General features: G+C 46.9%; 1 protein-coding gene across 1 annotated transcript in view; it reads right to left on the reverse strand.

Moving 5' to 3' along the window:
* CAPN14 (calpain 14) overlaps positions 1 to 25,778 on the reverse strand; it is a 56,376-nt gene that overhangs the window by 23,523 nt on the left and 7,075 nt on the right. Inside the window, exons 9-21 of the mRNA XM_070380196.1 lie at positions 23,302 to 23,376; positions 21,979 to 22,142; positions 20,480 to 20,643; positions 19,951 to 19,959; positions 17,883 to 18,088; positions 16,464 to 16,500; positions 15,690 to 15,746; positions 14,300 to 14,357; positions 11,687 to 11,751; positions 10,437 to 10,505; positions 9,231 to 9,309; positions 8,305 to 8,421; positions 7,893 to 7,948 (exon numbers count right to left, since the gene is read on the reverse strand). Of these exons, the coding sequence (XP_070236297.1) occupies positions 7,893 to 7,948; positions 8,305 to 8,421; positions 9,231 to 9,309; positions 10,437 to 10,505; positions 11,687 to 11,751; positions 14,300 to 14,357; positions 15,690 to 15,746; positions 16,464 to 16,500; positions 17,883 to 18,088; positions 19,951 to 19,959; positions 20,480 to 20,643; positions 21,979 to 22,142; positions 23,302 to 23,376 (1,156 nt within the window). The remainder of the gene's footprint in view (positions 1 to 7,892; positions 7,949 to 8,304; positions 8,422 to 9,230; positions 9,310 to 10,436; positions 10,506 to 11,686; positions 11,752 to 14,299; positions 14,358 to 15,689; positions 15,747 to 16,463; positions 16,501 to 17,882; positions 18,089 to 19,950; positions 19,960 to 20,479; positions 20,644 to 21,978; positions 22,143 to 23,301; positions 23,377 to 25,778) is intronic.

Below are 25,778 nucleotides of genomic sequence, written 5' to 3' on the forward strand. Positions count from 1 at the left end.
AGAACCTGGACCATGCAAAATGGGAGTCAGCCCTGCTGTGGGACCTGAACAAGTCCACTTCCCTGGGTGCGTGTGAAACCGAGGCTGAGAGAGCAGAGGGGCTGGCCCAGGGCTGCAGGCTGGTCTGCTCTCTCTGCCTGAGCAAGGCTGCTGCGGCCACTGTGTGGCCTTGGCTGGGCTGCCTCTCCTGTTACTGCTCAAGAGCAATTTGGCTATTAACTGAGTGAGTGGACAGTCAAGCTCGATGACACTCCCTCTCGGGGGTGATTTAATGTGAAGTCAATAGGAAGTCAAAACAAAGACAAAGATCATTTTGATCCTTTCATTTGGCCAAAAGGAAAATGAATCTGGGGAACATTCTTTGTATCAAAGCTCTGAAAGCCATGTTTTCCAAGCAGAACTGAAGCTTGGGTTTCAGGCATCAGAGCCCTGAGGCCTCTGGTTTGCCCTGGTTCAGAAACCACTTGGCTTCATGCCTGGGGGAATTCTGGGGCCACTGCAGAGTGGAGCGGCCCCTCCTGTGGGTCCACGGTAAACCATAGCAGAGGCCTGGCTTGGTGCTAAGCAGCTCACCATCATAACCGCATATGACACGTGATCCACACCATCCGGCAGACCACAGAAACATTGGCGACTCGCCAAAGGTAACTTACGCTAGTAAATGGTGGAGCCAGACGCAGGCAGGCTTTTGTTGTTGTTGTTCAAGCCCAGCCTGTGCTCTTGGCAAATTTATCTCCAGCCAGAGGCAGATTTAGAAGTTACACAGTCCAACCTCCCCCAACTGCACACATAACTCTTGTAAATAGTTGAATTGAGAAGTTAGGAAATGCGTCTAAGGCCCCATGGAGAGCTTTCCAGGAGAACAAAAAACACGCAGACTCCCCACCTAGGTGAGCCTTGTTCCTTCCACCTCCCCTCCCTGCCTGTATTGGGCTGCGCGACTGCTGGCCTCATATACTTCTGCCAGCAGGGGGAGCTGTTGAGGCTTAGGATGGAGATGTCTCACCAACCAGGACCCGCCCCCTCCCACTGCCCACAGAGCTGCCACTGCCACCCTGAAAGCAAAAGTCTCTGGAACTTTCCCCAATTGGTTAATACCACTGAATTCTGAATGTGTAAGAGAAATGACGCCTGAGTCCCCGGAATGTCAAGATGTGGAAAATGTTTTCAGATAGAGCTTGATAACGCTTTTCACAGGTGGTCCGAATTGTCCCCTTGGACGGGAAACTGCGCTCAGCATCAGCATGCAACCAAACCTTATACAACATCTGAGGGGCCTTTCAGAGGAAAGTCGTTTGTCCCTAGGCAACCTTTATGTACTAATGTTTTCAGCTAGAAACTTGAATAGATGCTGGCTTTTTTTTTTTTTTTTTTTTTTTTGATGCTGGCTTTTTAAATGACAGGATTCACCTGAATTGTTTCAAAAGTCATCCATTCATTCAGTAAAAACCAAACGTGAGTTAGGCACTAAGGCAGGCCCTGAGGTCCAAGGGTGAGAGAACTGGGTGCATCATCAGAGATGCATTTGAAACAAGAGCTTAGAAGCACAGCCTACTTTTTCCCCCAGAAACGAATAAGCTGTATAAAATGAAGTGCAGTGCAACAATTAGAACCTAAGCAGAAAAAGGAGACAAGAAAAAGGGAGTGAACCCACGTGGGGCTGAAAGTGGTTTTTTGAGCTGAGTCAGGTATCAGGACTCTAAATTAGCCAGGGTTTCCCAGGCTAGGGGCTGAAGATGTTAGTGGCAGTCCAGCTCCCAGGAAGGCGCCCTAGCATGGGAACAGGGCGCCATCTAGTGTCTATACAGCCTCAGTACATGCCACCGATGGCTGAGCCCCCCTCCACCCCCGCCCCCGCCCCCATCTGAGAAATCAGCTTGAGCTCACATCTTTTTTAAAAACTTTTTATTTTGTATTGAGATACAGACAGTTAACAATGTTGTCATGGTTTCAGGTGAACAGCGAAGGGGCCCAGCCATGCATGCATGTGTGTGTGTGTGTGTGTGTGTGTGTGTGCAGTTGCTGTCATGCCTGACTCTTTGTGACCCCAAGGACTGTAGCCCCTGCCAGTCTCCTCGGTCCATAGGATTTTTCCAAGGCAAAAATACTGGAGTGAGTTGCCACTTCCTCCTCCAGGGGATTTTCCTGACCCAGGGATCAAACCTGCATCTCCTGCATGGGCAGGTGAATTCTTTAACCCTGAGCCACCTGGGAAGCCAGCCATACATATACATGTATCCATTCTCCCCCAAACTCCCCTCTCATCTAGGCTGCCACACAGCATTGAGCAGAGTTCCATGTGCTGTACAGTAGGTCCTTGTTGGTTATCCGTTTTAAACATAGCAGTGTGTACATTTCCATTCCAAACTGCCTACCTTCCCCCTCATCCTTCCCCTCGGCAACCGTAAGTCCGTTCCCTAAGTCTGTGAGCTTGTATTTTTCAAGTGCTGAAACAACTGCTGGTCAGCATGGTCTCCAGAAATTGCTTGGTCTGTGGTCCAGAAAACCCCTCGCTGACAACCTGGGGTTCTGATGAGTAAACCTTCTCTTGCTTCTGAAGTTCAAGGGGAGCAGAAGGCAGCACCTGCGTCTGTTTGACTTGAGAGGAGCTTTCATTACAAGAGAGCCCCTTTCTCAGAGGTGCCTGGAGTTGGACCCCTGGCATTGGAGACTGGGCTGGACCTCCTGGGACCACACTTCAAGGAAGGAGTAACACATTCAGGAGACCCGGGTTCGATCTCTGGGTTGAGAAGCTCCCCTGGAGAAGGGAATGGCAACCCACTCCAGTATTCTTGCCTGGAGAATTCCATGAACAGAGGAGCCTGGCAGCCTACAAGCAGTCCATGGGATGGCAAAGAGTCGGACACTACTGGGCAACTAACAGTCAAAATCCTAATCATAATCAACACATTCAGAGAGGAGATGTAGAGGAAGAGGAAAGTAAAGGTGGAGGGTGAGACCTTGGGCGTTTCAGCGGAGTGGTTGTTATAAGTGACCATGTCTTAAAAACATAAGACATGTTTTTTTGTTTTATATATTTTTTATATTTAATAAATACATTATTTATTAAAAAAATAAATAATAGTTGTAAGAAAAAATCTGCACTGCCTAAGAAAAAAAGAGGAGCTTCATTTACTGAGTGCGTATAGCATACCGGCATTATTTAGTCTTCATAATCACCCAGTAATGTAGACATTTTGGGCTCCATTTTACAAATGGTAACCTGAGGTCCAAGGTCGTAGAGCTAGACTCTTCCTGCCCAACCCCTCCCCGTTTTCATTGCTGTTGGACTTTGTAGCCCTCAATCTTCAGAACCCTGGGAGACAGGGTAACTCACGCACTATGGCCAGCAACATGACCCCAAAGGGCCGTCTTACCAGAACTCCCCAAGAGCTGGACACACAGCCTGCTCACCCACAAGCCAGGCAGAGCTGGCCTCCTCTTACCTACCTAGGGCCCACGGAACTCATTTTTGCCTTTTTTTCCTAAATATAAAAACATATATTCCATTGGGAAAACATCAGCTTGGAAATCCTAGAGGCTAAAATCATTTCTCTAATCCAGAGTACCAACAGTAGGAAAGCAGTGCTCTGTACAGTTGGCAACTGACTGCCCTGCCCTGGGCCTTAACTGGAATCTGGAAGTTTCTCTGTGGTGACTGAATTTTTTTTTAATTTGTCATTAGAGGATAATTGCTTTATAATATTATGCTGATTTCTGCCATGCATCAACATGAATCAGCCACAAGTATATATATATCTCCTCCCTCTTGGACCTCCCTCCCGTCTCCCACCCCATCCCATCCCTCTAGGCTGTCACAGAGCATTGGGTTGAGCTCCCAGTCAGCAACTGAACCTTTATACAAACCATGAGAGAAAGGAGAAAAGAAAAACCAGAATAAAGAAATAAACAGGGCAGGCACTTTAGTCCCTTTTATTTTATCAATAAGAATCCTTTTTTCCCCCTGAGATATGAAAGCTTAGGACAGGCTCCCTTGGCATGCTCTGCCTACTTGGGCTGGTCTTCTGGACAACCCAACCCTTTGGACTCCTGCCCTCACCTAACACCTCAGGACTGGCTCCTTGCTCCTTCATCGCTGGACTTCTGGATTGCACACTTTCCACCTCATGACTAGCTTGGGCTTTTGACTTCTGGAAATCACTGATGTCCAGCACTCAGATCTTCAGCGTGACTTCATCCTGACCTTCAATAGTCTATCCTGCCCTGGAGCTTTACTTGCTCTCACGCCCTGGGTAACAGCAGATGGGAGGGGGTTATGTGGGTAGGAACATGGCTTTGCCCCTCATTTCCAGTACTCAGCTTTGGGGGGCACAGAGGGAATCATCGGGGGTGGAGGTCAGCAGGGCCCAGGGCATCTGTGAGTCACCACAGCACACAGTGATACGTAAATTCAGGGGAGTGGAGGTTATACATGAGTGACAGGAGGCCATCTCTGACCACCACCAAGGAGCAGAAAGAGGGACTCTATCAGAATTCATTTCAGCATTGATTCCATCCGCACCAGCAAAACCATCACTCTGCAATCCACATGTCATGAAACCTTCCCCCCAAATCTGCAAAATTGCCTTCATGGTGCAAAGCAATAACAATTTAATTAAACCAAATATTTACAATGGCAGAATCCAAAGATAGAGATATTGATAAACAGACATAAAACTCTTTAAAAGAATATAAATACAGGATCAGTATTTATAAAATCAGTAATACCTCAAGTAGTAGTATACATGGCACTTTATGACAAACCGTTGTATTTTTCATCATTTGGAATAAATAAAGGTTTTTCTAAATAAAATAGTTTTCTACTCCCTGAGCCATGCTTTGAAAGTGCTCCCTCCTTCTCCCATACTGCCCATCTACCAGGCTGTCAAATTTCCTTTAGTTCTGCCAAAAGACACCCTTTGATCCCCCGCTTTCAGCCTCCTCCTCTAGTCTGCTATGGGCCCAGAAACCAGGCAGTCACATTGGTTAGAACAGTTTGTAAATGAATAATAAATAGAATTTTAACAAATGGCTGTAGGTTTCTAACTTATAAATAGAATGTATGGCCTTGGAAAATGGCCAATGCTCTGGTTTTCCATCTGGGTTCTGGGTTGGTAGGGATCCCAGGAAAATGAGGTATGAACATAGTTTAAAAAAAAAAAAAACAGATATACTGACCATTTACTGATTAACTGTATGATGTAGCATGGATTTGTTATTTTTCTTTGAAGTAGACCTGATAGCCCATAGGTCAGGTAAACAGACTGACACCCATCATATGCAGGAAGCCCTTTAAGAAGCTGGGTGTTTCAAATCTACTGCTGCTGCTGCTGCTAAGTCGCTTCAGTCGTGTCCGACTCTGTGCGACCCGAGACAGCAGCCCACCAAATCTACTGGTACACATCAAATCCAACTATCTGGAGATATTGTTAGCAGAAGATCACTCAGTGACCTCAGAGGCCAGAGCCAGCCCATCCCCCCCAAACCCTGCCAATTCTATTATTTCTGCACTCTTGAAAGTGCAATATGGGTCTACTCCACCCCCAGATAGTTAAAACTTAGCCTATGCTGCTACCAGTTTATAGATGCCAATTTACATATGTCTATAAACATATCATTCCCTCTTCAGATCTTGAAACCTAGACTCTTACCCCAAATATGATGACATAGCATGTCTAAGGTCATTTAAGTTGGACACCCATGGAGGCAGTATCATACAAAGATAAGCACACCAACCCAGAGTCAACTCAGGCCACGTCTCTGCTTGTGGTTGTGGTCACTGTGGAGAAGAGCTGGTCTTGACAACCCCAAGGCAATCTTTACTCCCTCACTTCTCTTTTTGTATGCTGCCCATCCTCCCAGATGAGAAGGTGATAGCTGGAGACACAGTCCTGAAGAATTGTAGGTGGGTTGAAAGTGGGTTGGTCTCACCTAAAGGCCACCCTTGGTCCATATGCAGAGTCCTCAGTGAGGATCAGTGAGCTTCCAGCCTTCTCAGCAGTACAGAGCCATCATTAGCCACTGGAATAATGAGGAAGCAGGTTACAGTCCATTCAGACCCATCTCTGACATTCAGTTAAGGATGCTTCATCTCTCAGTCACCTGGTGACTGGACTTGGGGCCTCCTCCCCCTCACTCCTGGGAAGCCATGGAGACAGGACATTAATAGATGGCTTAGCCAGAGGGACCACACCATCCAGTGGTAAGTATAAATCAACCTGAAATATAATCAACCTTGACTTCTCCTGGTGCCTGTGAATGATGATAGCCAGAGATGCTGGTTGATTCTACATTCAATTCGCAATGCAATTTTCCCCCACGAATTCAATTTGGCACGTTCTTGATAGCAGTGCGCAGGTGTGTGGACCGACTGGGCAACAGAGATCCATTAGAGCATATTCTACATGTTTACATTTATGAACCCATTGGTCTGACAGCTTTATGTGTGTGTGATGAATGGTCCCTCTAACTCACACAGTGGGGATCTCTGGAGAGGCCACACCCCAGGCCAATTACATAAAAACGGTCATGCTGATGCTGGTGATGATGAAGGTGATAATGGTAACATTACCAAAGGGATCAGAGAAAACCCCAGAGTGAAATCCCGACAAGTTTGCTGCTCCCTTCAGACCTCCTTGAATGACCTTGAGGATCTCCTTAAGGAACCAGAGATGATGAGGGCTGCAGAGACTCTTAGAGACCACCTCGCTCACCCAGCTCATCTCACATATTAGGACGTTGAGGCCCAGGGGTGTAACATGATTCGCCCACAGGTGGTTACAAGGGGTGCTGTGGCTTGTAACAGTCCATTCTCTTGTTGTGATAGCACATTGCTTTTTAGAAACCTCCTCAAGCTGTGGGCTATCCTGTGTCGATTGCCACACTGACACTGTCCTGCTCTCTCAGTGCTGAGTCTGCGGCTATGGAGGGACTGCTTGAGATCAGGAGGTGGTCTTGGGGACCTTTGCTTGGGGATGGGCTCAGGAGTTCTAAAACCATTGCCTCTCTAGCTGCATCCCACCTTCACACTCAAACATGGGAGTGATTGAGGGTAGACACACTGTGGGTCCCTATATCTTAGAAAGTGAAAGTCACTCATTCGTATTCAACTCTTTGCAACCCCATGGAATTCTCCAGGCCAGAACATTGGAGTGGGGAGTAGCCTTTCCCTTCTCCAGGGGATCTTCCCAACCCAGGGATCAAACCCAGGTCTCCCACCTTGCAGGCAGATTCTTTACCATCTGAGCCACCAGGGAAGCCCACCAGGGAACCTTCTATATCTTAGAAGGTTATTCCAGAAAATGGACATCTGGGGTCAAGAGAGAAACCCCAGCTTTTATCAGTCCCTTCCTAAGCAGCTCAAACAGAGAATGTGTTTTATTTTTTTGGCCACCCTGCATGTGGTATCATAGTTCTCTGACCAGGGATTGAACCTGTGCCCCCTGTAGTGGAAGCACAGAGTCTTACCCACTGGCCTGCCAGGGAAGTCCCAGAGAATGTTTGAGAAAGAAAGGGCAGATGATTCAACTCCAGACTCCAATGTCTATGCAGCAAACACCATCTAACACCACATCTGGCCCATAGAAGGTGCTCAGTAAATCCATGCAACCTGAGTCGTCGGGGAAGATAATCAGTGATCAGTGTCAGACACAGTGTTGTTTTCCCCTCAGCATATCACTTCAATCATTCAACAAACACTTGTACCTTCCCCCGTGCCTGGCACACAGCAGGTGCCCCATCAAAACAATGCCTGAATGAATGAATGAAGTGCTGTCCCCTGAACTGAGCAGAATGCACGGTCCCCAGCACCCTTCTCCTTCACAAGACCCTGGACCCGCACTGGCCACCACTCCCTAAGATGATGAGACTCAATCCCGTGGAGAAGGTCTTACCTCTGGCTTCTGGAGGTATATCCCTTTGCCATCTTGGGTCAAGTTTTGGAAGACATCTGTGAAAATGCAGGAGAAAGGAACATAGTTAATGTGTGTGTGTGTGTGTGTGTGTGTTGGAAACATAAGGGACTAGCTCCTCCCATACATCCCCTCACCCGGGAACCCAATTTTGGCCTTGGTGCAACCACACGTGCCACACTTGTTCTAAGCAGGCCGCCCCACATCTCTGCCCTGGAACAGGCAAGGCATCCGTGAGTTTGGGGAGATGCAGCCAGGTTTCACAGAAACAGAGCCAGCGTTCCCCAGAGTTCCCTGCACTGGCAGCGTCCTCTTTGCGCTTGAACTGGGGACAGGTGGGCAATCCACGAGGAGAGCAGAGGAAGCCCTGGTCCACTCTCCTTCCCCAGCTTACCCTCCATGTTCTCCACACGCAGCATCAAGCGGACAAACCTGACGAAGTCCATCTGGAGGTCGGGGCCGCCGTAGCGGATAAGCATCAGCTGGCAGACGTCATCACTGAGCATGATTCCTGCGTGGAACACAGGCTCCTGCCGTGGGCACTGGGACCTCACACCTAGCTCCCCTCCCACCTGACGCCCCTAAATTGTCCCTCTATCTCCAGGACCTGAATTCTAATAGCCCAGGGTCTTCTTTGACAGGGTTCATTGTGAATTAATTACTTATCTTACTAATCTTATTTTCTCTCCATTCTCTGTCCCTGTCCCCTAGGCAACCAGGAGGATCTCTTGATCAAGCGGGTTACTGGCCTTCCAGGCAGGACGCAGTCTGCTTAGTGGTCAAGACAATCTGTTTTGGAGTCTGGGAGTCCCGGAGGTAAGCCCCAGGTGACTTAACTTATCTGAGCTGCTATTTCTTCCTCTGTAAAGTGGGGATTATGACAGGGTGTTGGCAAAGACTAAATAAAGTGTGGGTGTGCCAGCCCTCAGTAAATGTTAGCTGTGAACATACTGATAATAATCCATGTTTTAGTTAATCACAGATCCACATCTTTGGGCCTCTGAACTCAGGGAGTAACTCTGCTCTTTAGAACGACTGTAGGCTTCCCTAGTGGTTCAGTCGGTAAAGAATCTACCTGCAATGCAGATAGACCTGGGTTTGATTCCTGGGTCAGGAAGATGCCGTGGGGAAGGAAACGGCAACCTACTCCAGTATGCTTGTCTGGAAAATCCCATGGACAGAGGAGCCTGGCAGGCTGCAGTCCATGGGGTCACAAGAGTTGGACACGACTTTGTGACTAAACCACCAGCCGGACGTCACGCACCCCTACCCCACCCCTGCCCCACCCCCAGCCCCACTCCGGGCCTGCTGTGTGCCTACCTGCCTCCCTCATGGCAGCCCGCAGTTGGGCCCAATTCAGGGATCCTGACCGGTTAGTGTCTTGCTTGTGGAAAACCTCCTGGGAAGAACACAAAGCAAAGGCTGAGGAAGCCAGCCATCTCCAAGCACCCCCTGACCTTGCACCCCAGTATCAAGCCTGCAAGACTGCTAGTGAGCGTAGGCCTAGCTGCCCAGACAAGAACAGGCTGCGGTCTCCTAGCCGGGATCCCACCCCCGTCCCAGTTGTCCTTTAGGCTGTAAGAGGGGGCAGTGTTTCTGTCATGAGGATGGAGAGTCGGGATACAGATAAAATGCTTAATCTAAGCGAATCATCCAAATTTTGAAGGGCTTCCGACCTGATGACTCAGGAGACAGGAGAACGGTTATGAGCAATGACTGGAAAAGTAGGCAGGAGCCAATTTATGAAGGACTCTAAATGCCATGCTAAGGGGTGTGAACTTGATCTGAAGGCCACGGGGAGTCTCTTCCTTTTAGCTAGGTAAGGAAGGAGGCAACATGATCAGATGTCACTTTCAAAATCCAGAAGACTATTGCAACAGGCTCTCTGGGTTTGGAAAAGAAAGTAAGAAACACTAGAAGGACATTTGGGAAGACTGGGTGAGTGGTTGGGTAGTGTCCGGCAAGGGTATTCTCCTCGGTTCTGTCTCATCTCAGCAAAAATTGGAAGCGACGGACGTGAGAGCCCTGGGCGTGTCATAGCTCTCGGACAGACCATGTTATAGCTCTCAGGTCTTGAACAGACTGTGTTATAGCTCTTAGACAGGTCAGTGTTACAGCTCCGTGTTACAGCTCAATTTTATTTAGAAAATAGCAGGAAAATACATCCTTGAGGTGTGAGGGCATGCCAACCCAAGATGTAAAGAGAAGAGAGGGGGAGACTTGATCCTTTGGCTCCTCTTTTTATATGTTTTTTCCTCCCCCCGGGCCTGCCCTACGTAAATTGGGCTAGCCAGGAGTGCTGTTTGTTCTACCTGAAGTCCTCACTCCAGTCCTCGGACCTCTCTTTGTTCTATTTTCGCCGGCTTTTCCCTTCATTGTCTTTTAGCCACACCATTCTGGACTCGTGTTTCCTATTCTAACTACCTAACAGTAGAACGGGCTGAAAGGGAGAGGTCTTTTACAAGTTTTGCAGAATTGCCATTTCTGCGCCGTCCTGCGGGAGGCCGGCTAAACACTTGTTCTCACCTGATAGAACATCAGCTGCTTCCACAGGTCCCTGAATTCCTGGATACTCACAGTGCCGGATGCGTTAAGCTGATAGCAGGGTTAAGGTCAAAGCCACCATAGGAGTTTCATGCCCACCTCTGGAAGCAGTGATGGGCCCTTCACAGAGTCGCGGGCAACTTGGGACACCACAGTCAGTGTTGGACATGCCTAGTTGGCCTCCCCTGACTGGTCTGTCCAGCCCAGGGCTCCCTGGCCCTTGCTAGGAAAGGACAGAATGAGCTGGAACACAGCAACGCTGGGAAGAGAGGTGGGGATGATGGTGGTGACAACAGCTTCCATCTAGTGAAACAGGGTATTCTGATGTGGCCAATTTGATACAGTTTAAATAAAACATAGTAAATATTTTATCACTGTTGTTAAAACTAACTTATGGATGGATTCAGGCACAAGGGTGGATGAGGAGGCCTTTTCTATTTAGTCATTTTGTGACAAGTTAACAGCTGAATGGTTGGCTCTGTAGACCATGTCCAAGTCCCCCCATGTCAGAGAGACTGGGTCAAAAATACCACCACACGCCAGCTCTGTTGGAGCCCTGGCAGTGGGCCTAGTGCTGAGCTACACACTTGACCTTCATTTTCACCTAGCAGTTGGGGTAGTTACTAACTGCCCCCTGCTCTGGATGATGAAATGAGAGCTCAGCGAGTATGATCTCGTCTCTGGTGACAAGGCTGGGACCTGCCCCAAAGCCTGCACACCTGACCACCATCCCCCATCGCCCCCGGCCTCTGCAAAGTTGCTAACAAGATTCTTTGTATTTGCAACCCTCTTCACACTATCCATTCTATGTGCCTCTCTGCAGTGTGGGTAATTAAACTCCAGTTAACTTGTCCACTTCCCTTGTGGCTCAGATGGTAAAGCGTCTGCCTGCAATGCGGGAGACCCGGGTTCAATCCCTGGGTTGGGAAGATCTCCTGGAGAAGGAAACAGCAACCCACCCCAATACTCTTGCCTGGAGAATCCCACGGACGGAGGAGGAGCCTGGTAGGCTACAGTCCATGGGGTCACAAAGAGTCGGACGCGACTGAGCAACTTCACTTCACTTTCTACAGAATAGGCTTTAACACCACCCTTAGGCTACACATGAGGACTTTGTCACTCCTCAGAGCCCTAGTTAAGTGCTCGGGCTGGGTCTCAACCCCAGGAAGTCTGGCTCCAGGCCAAAGCTCTCCAACAGCAGAATGCATCCACCCACAAACCTGAAAGGATACATCCAGCAGGGCCAGGATTCCCTGACAGGCCTCAAGGCTGAAGAGAGGCTGTTTGCTTCCTAGACCTGTGAAGGAACAGAAAGAGTCTGCATGGGAGTGGCCCTGGGACTGCAGGGAGAGGCAGTGCTGTCTAGACCCTCCAGAGGTTCCAAGGAGCATCATTTATGTTGGGGGTGGGGAGAGTAAGAGCAGTGGAGACTGAGAGAGAAGGCTTGGCGGGTGGAGGCGCAGGAGGTGATTCCTACCCCCAAGGAAAACAGTAAAACCCTGCAGAAAACATTCTGGCTTACACAGTGGGACAGATAAACATGGCCCTTTGTACCTGGTGGACTGGCAGAGAGGTGACATTTTGTAACTGGGGGAGTGGCAGAGGCAGGTAGCCAGCTGGTCACAGACTACCCAGCCTGAAAGAGCAACTTGTCCAAGCTCCCACCCAAACTGGGAGACAGCCTCAGACATCTTGACAGTCCTCCTGTCAGCGATGGGACCTCTCTTTTTCACGTGAATCCATAGCTTCAGGTCAGGAGAAATTTCTCATTTAATTCCAAAGGAACCTCTTTTCTCATTCATTCACTAGCCCTAGTTTTACCTCCAGAAAAACATAAATAACTATCTGTCCCCTCCTTGACATCTCCCCTCCATTCTAAATATCTAAACATTTCTCCAACGCTTCCCCAGATGACATGGTTTCTAAACCCACACCTCCCTGTTCCATGAGCTATGCTTTGCCAGCATCTCCCTAAAATGTGATACCAAGACTGGAACACACGCCTGCAGCTACAATTGGATTAAGCAGAGTACAGTGGGTCTATCATTTCCAAAATTTTCAGTCTGCATTTCCCAAATTACGTTCCAAGGGAGATGTTTTGCAGAGAAAGGGTTTTGAGTTCAAATACATTCGAAATGTTTTGTATTTACAAGCCTTTTCTCCATCATCATGTACCTTAGCACGTGACTGGTATAGAGGAGTCAACATTGAAATTTTGTTTAACACAGAATTACCTAAGCTCAATTGACCATAGAACCTAACCCTTTTTATTTCATGGAACACTCACTAAAACCTTTTGGTTTCTAACATTTCTTGGAACACGATTTCAAAAACACACATCTAAAGCTTCCATTAAATACTGTCTGAATTTGGATTAGCTTATTTAGCAGCAACTTAAAACTATTAGCACATGTTAAGCTCAAGGTCAACTAAATTAACCAGATATCTTTCAAATAAACTGCCACAAAGATGAGGTCTCTTCTGTTATGAACTTGTGTGACCGATTTTTTAAAAATTACAAAATGGCAGTTTTTAATTATCACCCTGACTGCATTTCATCTTTTTGGCTTGGGCACAGCTTGTGGTGAACATTCTGAATTTCAATTCTGTTGTCTATTAATGATTCCTCCCAGCTCTGTGCCATCTGCAGATCTCATAAGCCTTCATGTCTTGTCTTCTTCCAAGCCATTGATAAAAGCTGAGGACGTGTAGGGGGACCAAGGGCAGAATACAGAGATTCATCTAAGTGTCTAAACATGTAGACTCTGATCCATAACATAGAATTATTCCTCTGGTTTCATTTTTATAAAACTCTTGGGATTGATGCTAAAATTTTGAATCATATTGCTACTTTCCAACCCCCACTTCATCACTTGTTATGAGAGACTTTACCAACTATTTTGCCAAAATCTATAGTGGCTCTTTGATCTGTCCACCAGAAATCCTCTCATAGGAATAAATGAAAGCAATGTGTCCATCCATTCTTTTAAAAATTTAAATGTGCAGAAGCCATCTCTTTTAGATAATTTCCATAGAATTTTTTTTTTTTTTTTTTCCGGATGAGGGGTAGGGAGGGGGCACATCTCATATTCTATCATTTCTAGAGCCTCGCCTTCTGGCTCTTTTATAATATTCGAGTGTGGCTTTGAGAAACCATCTGGAAATTATGCAATTTCTGAGTTTGTTTGGGTTTGAAGTCTTGGCTTCATATAAAAGAGAAGCAATCAAATACCCTTCAATTGTTTGGTTTACTTTTTTCATCTTGAGGTTCGTTCTCTTGCCTGGAGAAATTATGTTCTTCTCATTCAAAATCTACATATAAAATACTTTTAGATGGGCTTTAAGCTTTCCTGAAGATTTATGCCAGGCTTCACACAAAGGCATGCACATCGAAGTTCTCCTATGTGATGAGCTCCCTTCTATCCGATTTTTGTAGGTTAATCAATTTAAATATGCGCTCATCAGAGATCTCCCTGGTAAGCTACTCAATACTTAATTATTTATTTGCTGAGTTGAAGAAATGAGTGCTATTCTTCCACAAGGACTTTCTAAGCCAAGAAAGGAATACTCAACTATTCTTCACAAACTAGCAGAAATCGTTATTTTCTCTACCATGTATCTCTACACACCCAACTAAGCAAAAAAAAAAAAAAAAAAAGAGCTATTTTCCCAAGCTGCATAAATTCCTCTACCTCTATCAGACCACACGACCCACCCTGGTGTAGGACACAGCTGCTGGGGAGACCAGTGGGCATTCACATGGCCCATCAGGAGAAAGAGAAGCAGACCCAGAGTTCAGAAAAGTCGTGTCCCCTGAGTCCAACAGGAATGACTGAAATACTCACCTGACCAGGGCATGTGGTTCAGGATATTCTGCAGTTGGATTGCGTTTATTTCTGGATGCTGAAGTGGAAGCAGAGGGTCAGGAGAAAATCATCATTCCTGAAGTCTCATTGGATGTAGAACCCACAGATAAACAGGGCTGGGAAAGGCCTCTCCCACATCTGCTTAGCACAGCATATATGCCATTTCTGGGCAGAATAAGTTACACCATTTTCTTATACATAAGGACGTGACTAGACATATGATTAAATCCAAAATTTCATAAGAACTTCAACAACAGTTTAATTGGGTGTCAAATTCAGAGTGCCCCAGCGGGGCAGGACTCTTAAGAAGTAGACTAATAGAGGTGTTTCTCAAACTGGGTTCTATAGAGATGCTGCAAAAGTTTAGCAATTGAGTTTTAATTTTATTCTTATTTAACTATCCTTAGCCAAGAGTCCAGATTTCCATTCTAGACTTCATCAGAAGCCACTCTTTGCATGGGCATTTGACTTTAAAACATGTTAATGAAATGTAAGTACCATAAATTTGAACTTATAAAATGGATATGATACCTTTATATTTATCTGTTCTATATATCTTTATATATCTGGATTCTCTATGTGATTCCATTTGATAAAAGGACTGCAGCAGAAAATGTTTGGAAACCCCTGGCATGGAGGAAAATTCTTAAAAACAACACACAGAAGATTTTGATGTAGCCTCTCTGACTATACTAAGCAAATGCCAGTGTGAAAATGAGAAAAGATGGGAAAGCAGGCAACTTGTAAGTTAAATCAGGAGTGTTACTAATGCAGGAAGTGCATGTTCTTCCAGTTTTAATGACATCTCTCAGATGTCAGACCCAGATTTCTTGCCCTGTTCCTAACTGGGTTTACTGTCCTACAAGTTAAGAATGGGGTGGCTTTTGCTGGTGAGCAGACCTGGGTCAGTCCAATGAAAGAACTCGAAAGGCTACCAGGTGGATAGCCTTCCTCTTCCTCAGTGCCTCTTACCAGTCCCATCGTCCACAGGGGCCCACCCACGGGGTCTTTCTCCCTGGGTTTCCCTCCTCCAGACACCCCAGGGCTCGCTCCACCCTCCCCTCCCAACACAGAGTCTCACCCCTGCCATATTCCATTTTTTCAGGGATTAAAAATTGAAGTTGTTTCTCCCACAGCAAATCAAGGTAGCTTCCAAGAGCAGATATGCATTTTATAAGAGATTTCTGAAAACAACAGCTCTACCCATTTGTCTAAAAACTTGAGGGCTCTCCTGGAAAGTGGCAATCGGGACTAGGAAGCCTTAAATCACAACTTATACCCAGGATCAAGCAGAGACAAACCCATGCTTCATGAAATTAGGGGCTCTGCAGTATCCCTTGCTCCTCCTTATCTCCCCTGGTCAACTTACCTTTTCAAAGAGTTTGGTGAAGAATTCATCCTTCCCTTCACTTTGGTCTACAATTTCCTATAGAAACAGACATACGGAAGGACAAGGTCATTCCCTGGACAGATGGACTCTCATGCATACACTAATGGGTCATGGCCCCCAGGCCTCTGAAATCTACAAACCTGACCTTGAGCACCGCTTTAAATTTTCTGCCATAGCCTTCACATACATCCCTTGTTTCTCTAACCCTCAGTGGCTTGGGGAAGTAGCAAACCATGAAAGGGGCAGAAGAAACACCAGGTAGAGAGAAATAAGAGCATGGATGTGTGACTCGTACACAAGGGCTCTGGGCCTTCAAGACCAAGGACCTGATCAGAAGGGCAATTCTCCTGGTACAAAAACAGCAGAATCTGAGGACTTTTAGGGCATGATAGGTAACACAATATATGTGCCATCGAGGGCTTCCCCAGTGGCTCAGCGGTAAAGAATCTGCCTGCAATGCAGGAGACAAGGAGACTCCAGTTCAATCCCTGGGTTGGGAAGATCCCCTGGAGGAGGAAATGGCAACCCGCTACAGTATTCCTGCCTGGAGAATTCCATGGACAGAGGCTGCAGTCCATAGGGTCGCAAAGAGTCGGACACAACTGAGGAACTGAGCACTCACACGTGTGCCATACAGTAGGGCCTGCAGGACCTGTGGACCTCTTCCCCCTAAACCCTAAAGGTGAGGGGAGAAGCCTACCCCCTGGCTTTGTGAACAGATCCAGTCACGTGCAAATCTACCTGAAAACTCACCTTAGAGAAGATGACTCTGGAATTGCTGCCGATTTCACTGAGAGGGGAGAAAAGACAGATTTACTTCTTGGGGATAGCCTTGGGAGCCTTTTGGCCAATACCCTCCCTCATCTTCCCAGCTCCTTAGCTACTGCACCATGCGGGCCTTGCCTGGCTCCACCTCATGCCCCACTGGCCCTTGAAGTGTGCAGTCTGGCACACAGCTCAGCACTCGGCTGTACTTCTCCACCTGCCCTGCGCTCTCACCCCCTGCATTTGCTCAGGATGAGCCCTCTACCCCGACCCCATGTGCCCTTTCCTCCCCCCACGCCCTCATCTAACTGCTTCCACTCACACATTAACACTCAGAAGTCTCACAAGGCGGTGAGACCCAGGACCAAGTTAAACTACCTACGCCCAAAACATGAATGAGAAAGAACTGGGTCCTAAGTACTGAAGGGCAGTCACGTCAAAACAATCCTTGGCAAAATACAGGCCTACCTCATTTCACTGTGCTTCCCTTTATTGTATTTTTCACAGATTAAAGGTTGGTGGCAACCCTGTGTCGAGCAAGTCTATGGGCGCCATTTTTTCAACCGTATTTGCTCACCGCGTTTCTCTGTCACATTTTGGTAATTCTCACAATATTTCAAGCTTTTCATTATTGTTTTATTTGTTATGGTAATCTGTGATCAGTGTTGTTATTATTGCAAAAAGATTCTAACTCCTTGAATGCTCAGACAATAGTTGCCATTTTTTAGCAATCAAGTATTTTTTACTTAAGGTATTCACATTGGGGTTTTTTGACACAATGCTATTGCACAATACTACAATACAGTATAAACATAATTTTTATATGCACTGGAAAACCAAAAACCCCTGTGACTCTCTTTAATGAAGTATTTGCTTTATTGCCGTGGTCTGGAACTAAACCTAAGATAGGCCTGTTATAAGTTTGGCTGGGGTGTGTGTATATTGAATTGTCTGAGCCCGATAGTTGATGACAGCCTCCCTCATCTGAACAATCCCAGTGCCTCCTATAGGAATCACCACCTCCATGAAGCCACCCCTGCTTCCCCTAGGACCATGGGAAGTTGGCTCAGATGCTCCTCCTGATGTTCTCCTAACACCCTGGGCAAATGAACACTTGCCCCAGACAAAGTGTAACATAAATAACTGCTCACATACCTATGTCCTTTCCAGACTGAGCTCCTGGGGGGCAGGACCCAGGCCTGTTCTAGCTTTTTCTCTAGCAGAGTGCTCATTTGTTAGGAGAGTAGGGAGGAAAAAGTGAAGGTGTCTCCATGCAGAGGCTGTCCTGCTCTCGGGCTCGCCCTGTCTCTCTTCTGTGTGGTCACAGAGACCCTCCACCATTTTCCCCTTACTCTCCCTCCCTTGGCCCAAGTGGACCCCAATGTCCAGGAGAGGCCTGGCCCTTACTAAAAGACGTGCTTCCTGGAGAAGACTCTGAGGACGAACTCAGACTCCTGGCAGGCCTCAGATGTGCAGGGCACAATCACGTATGTCCCTGGCTTCAGCCACAGTTCCCGGCTCACTTCCTTCTCTGTGAGAAACGTCGCACGGCAACTCAGGGAAGCATTTTTCCAGAAGAACTCAGACGGCAGTTTCTTCTGGGCATCAAAGCTCTATAAATTGAGGACAGAGGACAACAGATGAGGTGATCATCCATGGCTTGTGGTCAGGCCTGGGCACCTTGTCCAGGAGCCAGGACGAAAGTGGCCTCTGATTTGCCAAATGCCACCTCCCCCAGTGGAGGGGTGAGGAGTGAACAGAAAACACGAGGACATGTCCTGAGTAGGCACCTCTGCTGGGACCTTACATGAGGCTGAATACATAGGTCGTTTGATTTGACTTTGTGTTAAAACAACATCATGCATAGAATGAGGTGAGGAAGGTCACTATGTCTACACGTCCACGTTACAGTTGAGGGGCTGAGGCTCAGATAAGTTAGGTCATCTGCACAGAGTTACCCAGCAGGTAAGAGTCTCTGCCAGGACAGGAATCCAGGGCAGCTAAGCCCCAGTGCCCATGTTCTAGATCCTTCCTGATGCTGCCTCTGGGTATGCGCTATAGTTTCAAGGTTGATTATGACATGATTATGGTCACAGGTACACACATACCACCAGCCATCTGCCTCCACACTGATCACCTGGACATTCCACACCACCTCAGGGAATATAGCCTCGTAAAAGGGAAAGAGGACTGGCCAAAATCCAGAAGACCCAATCAGAGGTCTGGTTTGTGTTTTGTTTTTACAACATATTTTTTTCTCTCTCTCCCTCCCTCTTTTATTTCCCCCTCTGGCCTTATTTTTCTCTCTTACTTCCTCTTCCCTTGGCTCTCATGCAGGGCTATGGAGGGAGGGGTGGTCCACATGGGGATGCATGCATTTGCAGATAAAGACACTACCTACCACATAAAGACATTGCCCAGATTCCACTCACGGCTGGGGAAACAAAATGTATCTCCTGGTCATGCTTGCTTTCTTATTGAGACAATGAGAACTAGAGAATCGGTCCATTGCTATCTTTGCCCTGGTTTCCTGGAATCTCAGAACTCACTTTTACAATCAGCTGCAGTAGCTATCCTCTGTGTAGTGTTCCTGGTAGAATCAATTGCTTCCTTCTCCCTTGTCCATTTATAACTTTTTTCTCGCCAGTTGAATTCTATAACTGGTTCATGGTTTTGCTCTGTTTACACTTTTTATTGTAGGTTGACCTAAATTCTATTTAGGAATAGGCTTGATATAAATAAATTTTTCTTTTTAAATTAATAGGTAACTTTGGGAGCACTCAGTATTCCCTTGGGAGTGAAGGAAAAAAAAAAAAAAAAAAAGCCCAAACCGAACTAAGACACCCAATGCAAAATGGTTTCTTTATAAAAACCCTTTTACTCTAATGCATCTAATCTGAGAAAATTAAGTTTTTCACTCCTGTTTTCTTTGGGAAACAAAATAATAGCTGCCACCCTTCAGAGGCCAGGAGAGCTCAGGCCTTCTTAACTGATCCCTCTAAGCTGCTACTGCAGCTGAAACAGAGCTATCCTTGTCCTCTGCCTGCGTTTTCTGTTTTGTTTTCCCAAGCTTTCATCCCCGATTCCTAGGCGGTGGGTTGCATGGTCTCCTGTTGTCCCCTTTATAGATCTATTTTATGATGGGCTTCATAACTCAGGCAAGATTGTGATTTATCATTCTTCCTCTACTGTGACAGTCTGAAATATTTGCCCTAGGTATTTATGTAGAGATTTAATAAATTCTAAAATTTATTGGTTCTGCATCAGGCTCAGACCTCTCTGCAGAGGCATAGGGACTTTAGGGGGGACCTTGGATTAAAAAGAACAGCAGATGTTCTGTGCTTGCACACACAGGCAGTTGGCATTATTGCCAGCCCTTTCCAGAGCTCCTTACGTAAGGCTCCTGCAGTCACAGTGACCCCGGCCATGGGGACATCACTCCCAACCAGGGCCAGTGGGCAAGTGTGCGACTCACCTGGTTCACCTGAAAAACAACAAAAAAAGAGGCCTTGTGAGGTGCTGAATCCAGCTCTTTCACAAGCACAAATTCTAATAGAGGCTGATTTACAGGAAGGCTCTACCCAGAGGCCACCGCCCCTCCCAGCAGACTTGTAGTTCTAGTCAGTGACATTTTAATCCATCATTAGAAATTCTGGAAAAGGGTGAGGCAAGGTAAGCTTGGCCTGGGGAGAGGGACAAAGGGAACCAGAATTAACTGTATCAACTGTATCAACATTGTACTGTGCCATGTACATTGCTAAGCTTTATCCACAGGATCTTCTTCTGCTCCACCCTTTGCATAATTATCACTGTCCCCGTTTTACAGATGGAGAAACTGATGTTCAAATGCAAGGAGGTGGCTTGTTCTAGATCGCGTATTCCCAAGGGACAGAGACAGGATTTGCACCCATGGTGGTCAAAGGAGGTGGGCAGACAGAGAGACAGATGGTAAAGAGGACAGGGAACAGGAAGAAAGGATAAGACCCCACGAGAGGCCTACTGACCCTGAAGAGGTAGAAGCCAATGGCGAGGTGAGGCTTCCAGTTGCGGTGCCTGTGTCTGGGCTTCTGGAGCAGGGATACCAGCACGCTGCAGAGCAACTGGGACCTCCTGCCCTCCTGGGGCCTCCAGACTGACAGCAGGAACTGTGGGTTCTTCCAAAATGTGTCTGGGGCAAAACACAGCAAGGTGAGACAAGTTTCCCTAGCATCCTGCTTGCCAAACCACAGGGAGGGGCACAGATACAGGGCGCCTCCCTGGGATTCCCACTCCAGGGCCACCTGGACAGAGCTGGGGCCTCTTCCACCATAGCTCTGTCCCTTTCCCACCCACCTCCTCCACCTCGGGTTCTTTTGTGGACACACAGACCAAAGGTTGCTGCTGCTGCTAAGTCACTTCAGTCGTGTCCGACTCTGTGCGACCCCATAGACGACAGCCCACCAGGCTCCCCCGTCCCTGGGATTCTCCAGGCAAGAACACTGGAGTGGGTTGCCATTTTCTTCTCCAATGCATGAAAGTGAAAAGTGAAAGTGAAGTCGCTCAGTCGTGTCCAACTCTTAGCGACCCCATGGACTGCGGCCCACCGGGCTCCTTTGTCCATGGGATTTTCCAGGCAAGAGTACTGGAGGGGGTTGGTATTGCCTTCTCTGAGACCAAAGGTTACTCTCCCTGTATTAATAGCTTTGGCCCAGCACACTGCCTGGCACAGACTTTGTGTCCTGTATGTTCACTGCCTGGGTTGGTGACTGTGTTAACTAACTGGAGAGAAGATGCCCGTGGTGCCAGGGCAGCTGCATTTTAACGGGGACCAAGCCTTAGCTTATGAGGAGCTTCAGCCTTTGGGGGGACACTAAAGGGGAGAGAAAGTCAGGGCTGAGGGGGAGAGAAAGTCAGAGCTAAGACCACTGTGACCTTACTGAGATCCTACCCCTCTAATCTTTCCTACCATGGAGATGGCTCAGTACCTCCACTGTGGAGAAAGGGATGCAGTCCCCAAACCACTCCACTTGGAGAATGTATATATGTTCATCTCTTGTACTTGATGACCTGGGAATCCTTGACTTTGTTTCTCTATCAAACTCTAAGTAAAGAGGGCCTGATACATACAATATAAATATTAATTCCAATCCTGCCTGTTACCGGGTTGTTACTTCAGCATATCTAAGGCCTTGTCCAAAAACCACAGAAAGATGTAACTTTTCTATTATGCATGTGCACCTATGGCCTCCTGGTGCTGGGGGAAAGAGAACCCACCCTCTAGAAAGCTGCAACCGCAACAGATGGGCAGCTTGACAGAGTTCTATGCCTCTGTGCAAATTAGGACAAAGGTGTCCCATCTTCCCACTGGACACAGCCCAGGGCCAGCACACACAGCTCGGCCAGCAAAGCCCCCTACCTCCTCAGCTAGGTGCCCCGGGGAACGGCTCTGCCCACAGCCCCGCCTTTGCCTGGAGAAGCTGCCACTTTAGCCGCGAAAGCCTCTGGCTTCCATATACACACTCACCTTGGGGCGACTTCATCTGGCCACCAGCAGTCCTCCCATTCTCCCATCTCCCCTCCAGCATGGTGTACGACCACTTCTGGCCCACCTCCTGAGTCAGCAGGCCTGGGCTCAGTTTACAGATGACCAGAAGCATGAAATGTGCTTTAAAGTCCTGCAGTGACATCCTGTGCAGACAATAAAAGAAAGAAAAGAAAGTGTAGTCGCTCAGTTGCATCTGACTCTTTACGACCCTATGGACTGTAGCCCACCAGTCTCCTCTGTCCATGGGATTCTCTAGGCAACAATACTGGAGTGGGTTGCCATTTCCTTCTCCAGGGGATCTTCCCGACCCAGGGATCAAACCTGGGTCTCCCGTATCACAGGCAGATGCGTTACCCTTTGAGCCACCAGGGAAGCCCATGGAGATGACATTCAGTCATTAGGACCAGAGGGAAGCTGCAACTAAGGATCAGGCACCTAGCCCTCTCCAGACCCAGGGCCCCATCCTCCATGCCCTCATGCAGACCCAGGTGAGTGGGGCTGGCTGGAGCAGCGTGAGGGTCCATCACCAGCAAGTGGTGCTACGGAGAAACCCTACTCTGTGGCTGAAAGCAGCCTCCAACAACGGCTGCCTGAGGGCAATGATCCTGTGCCACTGATGGTGGTGATAAAGCAGAATTGGGGTATTAGACATGTTCAGTGAGAATCACACAGATCTGTTCCTAGTCATCTATTGATTAAAAAAATCTTTGCCCCTACAGGCTAATGTTATGGCCCGAGGCATGCCACCTGAACCAGCAAATGCTCAGTTTACTCTCTGTAACAGGAAAGTAGTAGTATTTCCAGGGCTCTTGAGTTCAATGACCTCTTTAAGAATAAGTCTGAAAAGGATTGGTAAGGGGAGAAGAGGGGCCCGTGGGACAGGTTGGAAAGGGTGAAATGCGGAGGAAATGAAGAACAGGTGGGTCTCGTGTCAGACACCCAAAAGCAGCATCAGCTCAGGGCGTTGGCCATTCATAAAAAGAGGTTAGAGGCTTTGGGGTGGGTAGGGTAGTACCGCTTTGCTCTGGAGGGCGCAGGTGGCAAGAAACAGCAGTCATAGAGGACGTGGTGGCCACCCGCACTCTCTGCTCTGAGCACCCACTGAGCTCCATGCCACAGGTCTCTGCTCTTAGCACAGAGACTGTGGATGTTGGATTGCTCTGCTAGGCTGTGAGCCCCTAAAGGGTCTTCTTGATCTCCTAAAAGAAATGCCTGGCATATATGAGGCATCCTATAAATGTCTGCTGAATGGATGTCCTAATGTAAGCCAGGGCGTCTGTCCTGAGTCCCTGTGTCAAATACCAGAATTCTCCATCATCATCTTTTCTCAGCAGCAGAATCTTCTCCTTGGGGCTCAGTAGGTCCCACATACTCGAGCTGAAAACAGAAAAGAAATGTTTTCATGGGGGAGGAATGGATTACAAAGGACATGCAAGAAACTCTTCAGTAAATGCTCTGTAATGGGCTTAGTTGCTCAGTCTAGGCACATCACTTACTCTGAGTCAAGCTCTGGACTAGGCTCTTGACATGTTTTATTTAAGGATAACAACAACTTTACAAACTAGGGATTTTTATTGTCATTTTTGTGTGCGTGCGTGCTAAGTCATTTCAGTTGTGAACAATTCTTTTGTGTCTCTATGAGCTGTACCCCTCCAGGCTCCTCTGTCCATGGGATTCTCCAGGCAAGAATACTGGAATGGGTTGCCATGCCCTCCTCCAGGGGATCTTCCCGACCCAGAATCGAACCCGTGTTTCTTATGCCTCCTGCACTGACCAGTAGGTTCTTTAGCACCAGTGCCACCTGAGAAGCCCCACTGTCATTTTTAGAGGTAAGGAAATTGAGGTTAAAAGCGATCAGGTCACTTGCTTGAAGCCACAAAGTTATTAAATGTCAGAACTACCACTGGAATCTATATTGCTATTTCTTTTTTTCACAACCTGTCATTTTGGACTTTATTTCTGGCCATAAAAGAGTAAGGCTTTCATGTATCACTTCCCCACTATCAACAGCTAAAAATCGGACAAAATACATGAAATAACCATTTTTGGACACAGCAGGCAGCACAGAACTGTGACCTCAAGAGGAGAGAGACAAATGAAGTGAGCCCTAACACTGACTAGACTCCTGCCTGAAACTAATTCCCCAGAGAGTGATGCAGGGACATGGACCCTGAAAGAGCCCGGCAGTCTTGCTAAGTGGAGGAGACAGTCTGAAGTTCAGGGAGGACCAGGCAGCTAGAATTTGCTGGAGACAGTGCCACTTAAGGAAGGAGCTCCAGAGAACTTCATAGGGGGTCCCTTGAGTCTTTGGCTAAAATAGAATCTGTGCATACATGAAATGAAACCCCACAAGACTGGATTATAGTGAGAACAATTCCCAGAGTTGACACCAGGTTGGAAATCATTTGAATTCCCACCAGCCAGGGTTAAAAGCCCTTACAGAATACATGGGGTCTTCCGTAAAGAACCCAAAGAGCCTACACCTTAGTAGTGAGGTCAAATTATCCCCCCAATACACTTTTTCCTAGATCTGTCCTAAAAGAAAACTTCAAAGTATCATTTTAATCCCTAAGCAACTAAATTTACAATGTCCAGCATCTAATAAAAAATAACTAGGTGTATGAAGAAGCAGAAAATGTGATCTGTGACCAGGAATAAAAACTGACCTAGAAATAAGAGAAATATGATTGAACTAGTCAATAAGGACATTAAAACACCTATTATAAATATGCTCCATGTTCTCAAAGATGTAAAGGGAACTATGGACATAATGAAAAGCAAAGTGAAAGATATTCTCAAATGGTATCTCTAGATTTAAAAAATATTTATTCAAAATGAAAACTACTTTGGATGAGACTAACTGCAGATTAGACACTATGGAATAAAGCCCATCATTTTATTTAATCCTTATCACACTTCTGGCTCAAAAAAGGTTGCTTAAGATCACACAGCTGACAAAGTTAATTTAACTCATTATTTTTTCTCAAAACAAGCACTTGTTTTCCTAAACAAACTACTAGCAACATTATGACACTATATTTCTGTAACACTTTAAAATTTATATATATCTTTGGATGCCATTTTTCTACATAGATCCAGTCCCTCTGACAATTCTCTTTATTAAAATATAATAAATAGAGTGCAGTACAACCTATCAGGAGTAAAATTCTACTTATTTTTCTGAGCCTTCAATTTTTCACACATAAAAATGATTCAGTGATAATGAACATGTGAAAATGTTTCTGTACTCTTAAGTGATATGTGAAAGTGAAAGTCACTCAGTTGTGTCTGACTCTTTGCTACACCATGGACTATACAGTCCATGGAATTCTCCAGGCAAGAATACTGGAGTGGGTAGCCTTTCCCTTCTCCAGGGGATCTTCCCAACCCAGGGATCCAATCCAGGTCTCCTGCATTGCAGGCAGATTCTTAAGCAGCTGAGCCACAACAAAAGCCCAAGAATACTGGAGTGGGTAGCCTATCCCTTCTCGAGTGGATTTTCCCGACCCAGGAATTGAACCAGGGTCTCCTACAGGCAGATTCTTTACCAATTGAGCTATCAAGAAAGCCCCCAAGTGATACGCAGAGTTAAGTATTATAAATCTTCATTGCCAGAGTGGGAAGGACTATAACACTTGGTCTGCCTTTCTGCCTGTGCCCTATGCCAGCCTGTAGCCTGTAAAGCCCCAGGGTTGATTTTAGGCAGAAACAATCAAAAAGTAGGCATCTAATCAGAATGCCCAGAGGTCATTAAGTGTAATTAGAGTGCAGGGGCCAAG

The sequence above is a fragment of the Bos mutus genome, chromosome 11 (assembly GCF_027580195.1).
Source record: "Bos mutus isolate GX-2022 chromosome 11, NWIPB_WYAK_1.1, whole genome shotgun sequence".
In the NCBI taxonomy this organism is placed as follows: domain Eukaryota; kingdom Metazoa; phylum Chordata; class Mammalia; order Artiodactyla; family Bovidae; genus Bos; species Bos mutus.